This window comes from Pelodiscus sinensis, chromosome 1 (assembly GCF_052426305.1).
Source record: "Pelodiscus sinensis isolate ZL-2025 chromosome 1, ASM5242630v1, whole genome shotgun sequence".
Taxonomy (NCBI): domain Eukaryota; kingdom Metazoa; phylum Chordata; order Testudines; family Trionychidae; genus Pelodiscus; species Pelodiscus sinensis.
Window position 1 is genome coordinate 305,152,703 of NC_143052.1, and position 12,308 is coordinate 305,165,010.

Sequence of the window (12,308 nt, forward strand, 5' to 3'; positions counted from 1 at the left end):
AACAATATAGTTATGGCACACAGAGTGGCTATGGCTTTATGGCTCTGGGTGCAGTGGGGAACAAACAGGAATAGAAAGGACGAGAAAGTTTCCACTCATCACAGAGGGCACTTTCTATTCATAATTTGTATCCTACTCGAGTTAACACTGCTCTTTAAAGCATTAGCTTGCACTCCATACCTGTATACTCCTCAGAGACATTTCCTTTGTTGCAGACATGAGTTCCTGAGTTCACCTGCCTCTTCTGGATATTACTATCTGATGTGTCTCAATACATAGCTACCACTATTACAGGCTGTGCATTCCAGTTTAGACAATGGAAGTAGAACATAATACACGAAAACCTCACAGAAGTACTTCACATCCTTGTGGATAAAATAAATCAATATTAACACCAAGATTTGGTTATTTTTAGATTAACTATCAGCAAATATGTAATATTAAAGGTAATTTAGTAATAACCTGTATGTCTGACATACACATACATTGAAACCCATGTCTCCACAATAGTGCAAAGCTACTTTGGGAAGGGAAAGAGGTTAGGATTCAGTGCTTGATGATATAACTTAAAAAACAACTAATAATCTTGCAGCACCTTAGAGACTTACAAAGCATGTACATGATATCATGAACTTTCGTCAGCACAACCCCCTTCTTCAGATGAAGTAGTGGGTTATGCCCACAAGTTTATGATACCATCTACATGTTTTGTTAGTCTCTAAAACACTGCAAGACTATTTGTTGTTTTTTACGTTTTTCCAGTTACACACTCCTGAGTGCTTGATGTCATAGTCATAATTCACCAGTAGGTGGCAGCTGGGTAGCATTAATTCCCCTCGTTTAACTGCTACATATATAGTTTCCAAGAAATGCAACTGGCATATATAAACAGCATTCTAGTGCTTCCAGGCTGTTAACAAGTATCTCTGCATATACAATGTGAATGTGAAAATTGCAGACTGGTTTTGGCACCCCAAGAACTTCTAATTAGAAACTCTTCTACTACCTGGATACATACATGTTATTACATGTCATTTCCCTAATTGTACACAATAATTTAAGCTATTTTTAGTTGTATTACTTTGTTCAGCAGAATGATGGTTAGAACGAATATATTTACAGTCACTTTTTGCAAAATGCATCATGCCTCGTTAACATAAGAAATCCTCGCCCATCTCACAAATCTATAATTTGACTAACTCAGATTTTTGTGATTTATAATTAATGCAGGCATGCCACGTTTTTGTAGACAGCATAAGATTCATTCTCAGACAGAATATATTAGTCTTATTTTACAAACTTTTCATGTGGAATACATAAGGAAGAGACCTTATTTAAAGTGGGGTTTTGGTTTTGTTTGGGGTTTTTGCACCGATGCAGTTAATACAATACAGTTATGTACCATTAGTTCATATGGGCTGCATCAGTTTAAAATGTGACTTGCACCAGTTGTATTTTAAAAATGAGGTAGCCTGTAGTGGTATAAGTCACAGTTTAAACAGGTGCAAGATGTGTACTCTAGTGTTCTGCACTGATGGAATCACATGACTATACCTGCACTAGTGCAAAACCCCCACTATACTATACGCAAGGCCTTAACCATGCCCCATTTATTCAAGAATGCAGCAATATAACTGTCCACATTCATTGACAGAAGCGTAGTTAGGTACAATGAAATCAATTACAGTAAAACTCCATTAGTCCGGCATCCAATGCTCCGGGACTCCTGATGGTCCGGCACCACCAGGAACCGGAAAGTGCTGGGGCAGCCGGACAGGCTTCCCCCATAAAGCTGCTGCTGAAACTGACCAGCAGCTGAATCGGGGAAGCCGGGAGCAGAGCAGCTGGGGTGCTGCTGGGTTGGTCTCGTAGCGCTGCCCCTCGGGGCTGCGGGACCAACCCGGCAGCACCCCAGCTACTCTTGGGGACACCAGGGGCAGAGCAGCTGGCGTGCTGCCGGGTTGGTCCCGCAGCGCCGAGGGGCAGCGCTACGGGACCAACTGGGCAGTACCCCAGCTGCTCTGTCCCAGGCGTCCCCAAGAGCAGCTGGAATGCTGCTGGGTTGGTGCCGTAGCGCCGCCCGTTGGAGCAGCGGGACCAACCCGGCAGCACCCCAGCTGCTCTATTGCAGGCATCCCCGATTCAGCTGCTGCTGAAACTGACCAGCAGCAGCTGAATCAGGGACGCTTGGGGCAGAGCCGGACTATCGTAAGGGGGGGACTATGAGGGGTCTGGGGTGGCATCCCCTCCCACCCCACTCCAGACTCCTCATAGACCCCCCTTCTGATAGTCCGGCATATCTGATAATCCGGCACCCCCTGGGTCCTAAAGGTGCCGGATTATCGGAAGTTTACTGTAGTTAATAGCAACGTACTAAGTCTCCACCCATCATTTTAAAAACAAAGAGACAATTATAGGTAAAATAATTAACTGCTTTTGAAATGAGCCTCCAAAAATTTCATGAATACACTGACAAACACTGCTAGTAATGCACAGTAAAAACAAGTGGAGATTTGATTGGTGCTGTGCCTTTCACTCCATTGTGCTCTATAAACATGACATTTTCTGTTCCAAGGGAAGAGTGCTACCTACTGAATCAACATGACTACACATTTGGGATGTAAGAGTACTCTTGTAACCTATTGAATTTCAATCGTTTACAGAATTAGTGGTGGGTGGGTACACGCGCGCACACATACACACACACACACCCATTTGTGCGTTCAGTGATCTCCCAGCCAAAAACTGACCCAGCCCACACACGTCACAGAGCACCATTTGTGCGTTCAGTGATCTCCCAGCCAAAAACTGACCCAGCCAGTCTTGGCTTAGCTTGATGAAATCCAACACGATCATGTCACAAGTTGGTATAACTGCAGACCATAATAAACTGCCCTTGAAAAATGTACTTTAATATCTTTACTGCCAACACTTACTTAATATCATTACACATGAGAAAAATACTTTGATGTTTGCTTCCAAACCTGATATTTTTAAAAATATTGTTGCTGGCTAGCTGTCAGCATATTTTAGCTGTAACAGCAGCTAGCATTCAGGTTGTCATTTTTGAATTAATAAAAACAGATTCTAATCTAATATATAAAGGGGGTTTGCTTTCTTTCTTACCTCTTCCTTCTTTTCTTCAGCACCAGAAGCTAAATTGAGGCTAAGCTGAGAGTGGCTGCTTATGCCACTGTCTTCATTTCCATCATCATAGTAAGCAGTTTGCACTGAGTCCTGGAAGCAAACAGGATTTCTCCCCAATTTTGGAGCAGGTAACTCAATTCTTTCCTCACTTTCCATTGAGCTCAGTGACAATGTGCTGTGATGATCTGGACAATGGAAATTAACATTGCACTGGACTTTCTCAGCACTGGGGCTCTGAGGTTTAGGGGCAGTAGGCCTAAGAGGAATGCTAGGCTGTTCAAATTCACCTGTAAATGGGCTGGTACTTTTTGGTTCAGTGGAGTCTTCATAAAACACTTCATTAGGAAGTGCACTAAGGTTGTTAAAAGCAAGTGATGAACTAACAGCATCTAAGACACACGATAGAGTCCTGAGACTGTTGGCTTCATCAGTAAATACATTTGATTCACTGTCTGTATCCTGAGAAACTGGACTATGGAGACGCGGGGTCCCAGAAAAGGTAGAATCCGGACTGTGTGCAGGGGAAATGCACCGCCGTCTGTCATTTTCAGTGCTACTGGAAACCCTGCGGGAGTAGTCGTCATGTAATCTGCTGTTTGGCCTTGTTCTCTGGTTTTGTTCATTCAGAGAAGGAGTCTGGCTCTTTGAACCATCTTTCTTCCATGCAACATCTGTAACATTAGTTACAAGTTTCAAAACTCTGTCAAAATCCTTTGCTCGGATAGGGCTCTTCCAGCGTTTTGACCGTCTCTCTGGGTTTCCACTGGCTTTGTCCGAGTCAGCAGAAGAGGTGCTTACTGTCCTTTGTGGCACTTGCTTTTCACTTGCAGCTTTCAGGTCAGTGAGATTTGAGGTGGACTTTCGTTTGAATGAGCTCTTTTTCAGAAAGTTTAAGCTATCTGTGCTTTTGCTTCTCCTGTAGATAATCCTGTTGTTTTCAGAGTCTTTCACTACTATTTCACAGAACTTTGGCTCCTGGGTGACCGGAGAAGTTGGCCTGGTGCAGTTCTGCTGACTCTGAATTTTATCAGCATCTAGCAAATTTATGCGGCCCACACCATAAGCACGTCTGATGCTGCGTGATCGGTGAGTATTCCTTAGAAAGGAATCATCACTTTCCTCTACATCAGAGCAATCAGAAGCCAAACCATCCACTGCATTATGGAAAGCATGTAAAGGCTCTGAATAGGAATACCGGTTAGTCTGAACTCTTAATGCTGCGCCATTGGAGACATGTTTTCCAATAGGGTTCTCATTTAAGACATCTGAGCTTTCCCTGGCCTGAATTCCTTGAAGAACTGAAGATTTTAGCTTCTTGAAAGATCCCATTTTTCTAATGGAAGACAAAGCATTCCATGTTGATGAGCTGCCCATCACAATCAGAGAATGAGGCCTTTCTGAGTTGGAGGTAGTTCGTTTCCGAGGGGTAGCAAAAAAGCGCATGACTTTTGAAGGGCTGAGTTTGTCATCTTGTATTTCCTCTTCAGCACTGTTGTTGCTACTGCACCCCCCATTGCTAGTTATATTTCTGGGTTCTTTGTTATCCATTACTATACAGGTAACAGCGGTGTCAGTTCCACAGCCATTCTGCAATGTTGTCATGTCCTCAGTACTGAAAACATGAGGGCAAAGGGTGTTACATCTCAGACCCACGCTATCATCTTCCTCAGTTGCTCTATGTCCCAGCACCTCATCTGCTGCACCTCTTCTTGCCTTGTTTTCACATGTACTGTGTGAACTGAGCTCTCCAGACTGAACTGCCTGCACCAAGAAAACAAAGTCAGTAGTTAGCCATTTTTTCCCCTCACAAAATGTCCTACAAAATGAAACATGGTTCCCTAGGCATAAAACAAAGCTGTATCCTGGGGCTAGGGAAAAATCTATTAACTGTTCACTTTAATATAAGGGACAATTATATATTAGACCAGTTGAACTTAAGGTGTTTCTCTCACCCAGATAATCAAACCTACCTTAGTAGAGCAGATCTACTGTAATGCTGCATGAGCTATCCTACCCTACCTACATTTTAAAGCAAATATAGCCCCACCTCTAAAGCACAACATTACATCATGCTATTACAAGAAGCAAAATTCTAAGACCTATAATGACGGGTGCTTCAACACTTGTCTTGCTCTTTATTTTACATTTAACTTGAAAAGAAATGGGAACAAAATATTTGGGTGTAAATCCAGCCATTTTTGTCATCACACCACTAAGGGTCCCTGAATTCCAAGACACATGATTGTATATGCAGCCAAGACTCATTTAAAAAAGACTGAATGGTTTCAGAATTATAAATTCCATATCACGTGCCACATACCCCTATGATGTTAGCAATGCAATAATACAACAGAACATGTATATTTTTCTTAGAGTTTGTTGCCATCCAAGGGACAAACTTTGGTTATCTTACTCAGGCATGGAGTATCACTGAAGTCTTAACTGCAAGCCTCTCAAGTATCTTCTAATTTCCTTAGCAAACAAGCCCAAGTCAGTCAAATCTACAGCAAAGTATTTTTTTCTAACAAAACACATACAACAGATACTTAAGGTAGTACAAACAAAAAGGCAATGACATACAAGAGCCTGTCCTTATAATGTGCCATTGTTGTATGAAACCTGAATTTAGAAGAGTGACTTAGGGCAGCAGTACTGTACTTCATGTACTCCAAACAAACAAGTTAGGATTCACTGAGCTGTGCTTTCCTGACCTTTTGATTCATAAGATATACTATCCACAGCTGCTAGGAGGAATGGAAATTAAACAGGTCGGTAAACAACTCACTAAAAAAGTTCAGGTACTGCCAACTAAACATAGTTACTGCCTTTACCATAAAAGCAAAGACAATTTTCCTTGGTCCTGTCAAATTTTGTTGAATCAAGTGGGATCAGGAATAGCCCATTGTAGAATACCTGGGCGTTGGCCCTAAAAGGTAGGAAATGTACAGATATATTAAATGAAAGAAGTACCAGTGAAATCTGCTCTTTACATTCTGAAGCTTGGTTCCCACCCGCCTTTTTTTTTAAAAGGTCTCAGTCTCATTTTAAAAGCTAATTTGAAACAGGAAGTAAAAGCCCCCTAGCAACCAGAGAAGCTGAGAAGAAGCACTAAAGCACAGCGTGAAGACAGAAAGCTTCCCTGTTCACAGGGTTTAAACAAGCTATTCCCATCACCTCGCCACACTAGGAAGCCCTAGTTGTAAATGGACCGACACTTCCGCATTCTGTGCACATATAAACAACAATTATTGCCACATGGAGTACAGTACAGTCAAAAGTGCATTAACCTTAGAATGAATATCCATACTGAACACACGATCAACAGTACAAGGTTAAATTGTAAGCAAACAAGAATCCTAAAAGCTTAACGTGTCGAGTGTCTTATAAAAATGTTGTATTTAGACCTCTAAGTCCCGCATGGACTAATTTTAAACGGAGGTTTTAAAACCTTGTTCCCCCTAGAGAAAAAGGATTCTGCTGTGTATGTTTCGATGAGACGCTTAAAATTTCCCTCTTATTTTTCAATCCCTCTCGTTCGCTCGAGTCTGCCCTGTTGCAATGTGTTTGGTCAGCTGCCCCTACAGGAGTTTAGCGGAAAGTCTTCTGCCAAATGAGAACTTCAGCCCTGTCCTCATTCTGTTGCCTATTCAACGCTGCTGCTTTTACTAGATTGTCGTGTAGAAACGAGGATTCCTGAGCAAAACGGTTTTCATCCCCCCGCCCCCGCAACACGCCAATTTCCCCAGGGCGCTTCTTCCCAGGGCATTTCAACCAGCACTGGCACCGCTCGGGTGGGAGAGAGGTGTGGGGCGAGGAAGCACAACCAGATATAAACTCGCTGACTCCAGGCTAGACCAGGGGCTTTTATTTGGTGCGCCCCAGCTCCTCGAGAAGTAGCCACCGGGGAATGAGGAGACCAACTTGCAAACATGCTTTGCCCAGCAGAGAGCGGTGAAAACGCAGCGCGCTGCACACGCCTGCCGGCGGGGCTCAGCCTCGCCCCGGGGCCCCAGTGCACGTTGTGCTCTGACTCGGGCAAATGCACCTGCCCGGCTGCTCACCGGAGCCGGCCTCACACTCCCTCCCCGCAGGGAACTCGCACGGGAAAAGAGCAGGGGCCGGCAGCGCAGCAGCGGGCCAGGCCATTACCTGGGAGGAGCCAGCGGCGCTGGGCAGCCGGCAGGGGCCGGGACGCGGAGGGGCAGCCCCGCTGCCAGCAGCGGCTCCAAAGAGCGCGAGTCCTTCCCCCGCGCGGCGCTGCCGGGGCCAGAGGGATGTGTTTCCATATCGCTATGGCAGCAGCCGGAAGGGGGAGGGGGGCTAGGCACACTGAGGGAGGAGGCAGCTCTTCGGAGAGTTGCGGGAGCGGTGCTGGGCCCAAGGGAGTTGGGTCGGGGAGCAGCAGCCTTGTCTCCCACCACCGAGGAGAGATGTCGCCTCTCCCAGCACTTACCGCGTCAGGCTGGGCGCCCCCCACGGCTCGTTGCTCAGTGACAGGCTCCCCAACCCGCCTCAGAAAGCTGGAAGGGGGGGGGGGGAAGGAGTTACAGCTGCTGGCCCCCTCTCCCCTGCCACCTGGGCACGCCTCGCCCTCTCTAATCAAACGAAAGTTGTCCCCGGGGCCTGCTGCTGCTAAATAATACTGGGCATACTTAGCACCTAGTGAGCGATTTACGTTTTCAAAGTGCGGTGCACCCGTGAATTCAGAGGTTAATTCCCCTTTCCCTCGCCCTGCAAGAGCCAAGTGGGGTTTGTTTGTTGTGCTGGGTTTGACTTTATCATTTTATCAATAAGAGATAAAGACAGGAGGGTGGTGGCATTTGCACACATTAGTAATGAAGTAGTTCCCCCTCCCTGGTGAGTCCCATTGCTGCTTGCTTTGTTCAAGACGACTGCCCTTTAGGGATTGGGTGTAAAGGGGATGGGGGAGGGAGGAGCAGGAGGAGATATTGCAGCCCTCCAAATTATCTGTTGAAAGTTAAGAGCAGAAGAACAATCTCCCAGACACTGAGGCTGTGTCTAGACTGGCAAGTTTTTCCAGAAAATCAGCAGCTTTTCCGGAAAAACTTGCCAGCTGTCTACACTGGCCACTTGAATTTCCGGAAAAGCACTGATGATCTCATGTAAAATCATCAGTGCTTTTCCGGAAAAACTATTCTGCTCCCGTTTGGGCAAAAGTCTTTTTCTGAAAAACTTTTGCGCAAAAGGGCCAGTGTAGACAGCATAGTACTGTTTTCCGCAAAAAAGCCTGGATTGCGAAAAAGGCAATCGGGGCTTTTTTGCGGAAAACCGCGTCTAGATTGGCCACGGACGCTTTTCTGCAAAAAGTGCTTTTGCGGAAAAGCATCCTGCCAATCTAGACGTGCTTTTCCAAAAATGCTTTCAACGGAAAACGTTTCTGTTAAAAGCATTTTCGGAAATTCATGCCAGTGTACATAGCCTGAATGTATTTCTGGTTCCCACACCCTCTCCTCAGCTGTTGGTCCTCTACAAGTTGCTTTCTCATTTGCTGCATTGAAAAAATATTTAATCTTTTCCACCTCTTTCAAGGAATTTCACTTATAAAGCATTGTTGCCACCTATCCCATAGAAGTCTTCAAATCTGTGGTTGGTTTAAAATACTTACCTTTTTATTTCAAATGTGTAAGGCCAAATCCATCCCTGGTGCAACTCCATTTATTGTGTAGTTACTCCACAGGTGGATTGGCCCCAACCAAAGGACTGATACTGTTAATGCAAAACACAAAGTTGGTGGTTGGAGAGAACCAGTACTCAGTGTCAACCATGCCCTGCCTCATTTTGCTATTTACCATATATTTTTAGTTATTGCATAGGTCTGAATTTAATTATCTTTGCCTTTAATCAAATGTTCATTACTTGCACTATGTTCTAGATTCCAATAACAATGTGGTATAAAATGATCACCTTCATATCAAACCCAAGTATTTCCTTTTTCAGATTCAGTGTGTGGGTTTCTTGACTCCTACTTATTTAAAAGGTATATGTACCTGATCTTAATAAGTCCTTTGTAAATACAGGAAAAGCACACTGAGACCATCTTTCAGTTGCATATTTGCCAAGTAGAATATAATTAGGAGAGAGTCACATATTTACAAACAAACATGCATCTTCTTCGCTTTATTATTAAACATTTAAATTCCAGGAGAGTCTCAGCCATCCTGGGCCTGGTTATGCAAGGCACCATGGATACTGTTGTCCTTCTGCCAACGAGTAGATGATGTTGGGTCATGCACATTCGCTTCCCATTAGAGGAAAAACCACTTAAGTAGAGCAATCAGTGATGTGGGGTATTTTCTTAGGGTAATTTGCTGTATTTACACTAAATATACCAGTCCTTGAAAGGAGGTAGTCACGAACAGCTACAGGGTAAATCCCTTTTACAAATTTCATCCAAAATAGCAATTCTTGGTCTCCAGAATGCAACTTTGAGTCAGAGAGACAGAGAACAATTGCAAAACTTACAATACAGCATTTTATCCAAGTCTGAATAGTGCTTGCACGCTAAAGAAAATAAGACCATCTGGTGACTCCTACCAAAACCATAAAAAATGACAGTCCCTCTTCCAAAATAGTGAGGTATAGATCAATGGGAGTTAGATGCCTAAATACCTCTTAGTGTCTGTCACTTAGGAATGATCTATGCTAAGCATTTGCATCTGCATAGCTACATCACTCAGAGGTGTGAAAAATCCACGCCTCTGAGCAACATAATTAAGTCAACCTATTCCCCAGTGTAGACAGTGCAAGGCTAATGGAAGAATTCTTCCTTGACCTAGCTACACCTCTCAGGAAGGTGGACGATGTGGGTATGTCCACACAGCAGCATTATTTCAGAATACCTGGAGTTATTTCAAAATAACAAAATGCGCATCTATACAGCAAGCCATTATTTTGAAATCATGTCAAGATGGAGGACTTCTTACTCTGACTCCTGTAACCCACATTTTATGAAGAGTAAGGGAAGCTGAATTAAGCAATTTCAACATCAGCTACGCAATTAACGTAGCTGAAGCTGAATATCTTAATTTGAGTTTTGCCCTGTGTTAGAGAAAAGAAACTGCCCCCCCAGTAAAAAAGTTTGTCCAGGCCGCTCTTGCTATAGTGGGCTGCAGGACTCCTTGAGAGAAACCGGCGGCACCCTTCCTGCATACCATTGCTTTAGAAAAAGGGAAGGTGTGAAAAGGGGAAAATAGCCTCAGACTCTCCCACCCGTCACCTTGGCGTGAGAACTGCGGGGCTTACCTGGTCGCATGAAACCTGCACAGTTTCGGCCCAACCCCTGGGACACAGACCCCCCCTCCCCCCCCCCCACTTGGTGACCATTAGGCCATATATGGTAATATGCAAGCGCGAGAAAGCGATGTGCAGATTTGGGGATGAATACTCATCGCACAGTTCGCTCGAGGAGGTCTTCGCAACACACGTACCACCATGCGTGTGCCTTCCCGTATACTTCAAAGTGCTGCCGGCCTGATCAACCGACCAGCCACCTCCCCCGACTCTCGGGCGTAACCAAGGCCTTCGCAACCAAACCGATATCTGTGAAATGTTCCGTGTGCTGTGTAAGTTGGTATGTATGATTTGATTTTTTTTTTTGTTGTATAAGCTTAGTGTTGTAGTTGTTTTTGGGTAGTACATAGAGTTTGTAGTTATCACTGTTATTTAATTAGTGTAGCTGGATATTTTAAGATTAGAGACTATTCCCCTTGCCGTTCCCATCCTTATATCTCTGACATGTTTAACTAGAAATCATAAAATAAATATAATAAATACTGTAAATTCATTATTAATACAGTCTATTAAAAAATCTTAGAATAAATACTATAAATTCACCACTGTCATAAATAAATATTTTTTATTTGATAAAACTGTCCACCTGGTTCTGTCCTTTCCCCCTTGGGTATGCATCATCGGACCTGTGATTCTCGCGACACCCTGCTGCGTAGACATCATGATAGTAGAACTTTTGTCACTGTAGGAAGTGTCTCCACTGAAGCAACAGTAGCATTTCAAGAGTAGACAAGCCTTTGCAGTCTAAGGGTGCGTCTACACTGAACTGCTTTTCCAGAATAGTGGCCATTATTCCAGAAAACCAATACTAGTGTCCACACAACAACTGTGTTATTTTGAAAGAAAGTCGAAATAATGGACGGCTTGTCCATGAAGAATAAGGCCTTTTCTGAAAAAGCTTTTTCAGAAGACGGTGTTGAAACACGGTAATACGGAGCTATTTCGAAAAAGAGGCCTCCAAGAAATAACACAGATGCCCTTCTGGCCACTCCGTCCACACTCACCATAACTCTATAGCTCCTGTACCCCTAGAGCTTTTAAACCTGCAGACACAGCAGACAGGGCTTATGGCAGGAAGCTGGTCCTCAGAGCTTCCAGTGCAGCTCACAGTGCTTGATGCCTGGGCACATGTCCCAGCCACAAGCCCCTCCCCCCCCCCAAGAGCCCTCTGCCCACCCCAGGGAGCATGCACAGGGCTCCCAGGAGCCTGCCGGGGGCCGCAAGAGGCATGCTCTGTCTTGGTCTGGGGTGGAGATCTTGGCCTCCCCAAGGTGTGGGTCAACAAGGAGAACCTCCAGAATCTCGGCTCCAGATGAAGGAATGTGAACATATACAGCTGGATGACTGAGAGCCTGGCCACAAAGGGACATACCTGGACCCTGGAGTAAGGTGAAAGAGCTCCAAGGTGAGAGAATGTAGCTCACACTCCAGGGCGGGACCCACCCCTGCTCCTATTTTGATGACCTCTGCACTGCATCCTAGGGGGTGGTGCAGCCCCTTCCCCACCCCTGGTAGTGGACTTAGGGCTGGAGATGCCCATCATCGCCCACAGGGGGGGTCCCAGCCCAGGAGAAGGAGGAGGAGGACACGGCCAGCACAGTGACCACCATCACCTTTGAGCTAGTACCCCACGGCCTGGATGTGTCCCAGGCATCCTCTGAGGACAGGGAGGGACCATCAGGTTAGTGGTCTTACTTTTTCACACACAAAGGGCAGGGGTGGTGGGCGCTGAGGTGCTGTGGTGTAAATGTCGCTTGGCCCTCTTTGCTTGGCCATCGCGCTGCAGTCCGTTCATGTGGATTCATGGGCAGCACCAGTCTTCGCCACGCAGCCCAGGAGGGAGCACCAGA

General features: G+C 45.1%; 1 protein-coding gene across 10 annotated transcripts in view; it reads right to left on the reverse strand.

The window, feature by feature from the left end:
- Positions 1-12,308, reverse strand: part of SPATA13 (spermatogenesis associated 13) — a 130,889-nt gene that overhangs the window by 80,285 nt on the left and 38,296 nt on the right. For 6 of the 10 annotated variants that reach the window (XM_006138886.5, XM_006138885.5, XM_014581469.4 and 3 more), the window contains one exon: positions 3,127-4,908. In XM_006138886.5, coding sequence (XP_006138948.2) covers positions 3,127-4,749 — 1,623 coding nt within the window. In that variant the 5' untranslated portion in view covers positions 4,750-4,908. Of the gene's footprint in view, positions 1-3,126; positions 4,909-7,208; positions 7,231-7,296; positions 7,437-7,600; positions 7,751-8,773; positions 9,102-12,308 lie in introns of those variants that run through there. The other 4 variants (XM_006138890.5, XM_075919259.2, XM_006138889.5 and 1 more) reach the window with 4 other exon arrangements.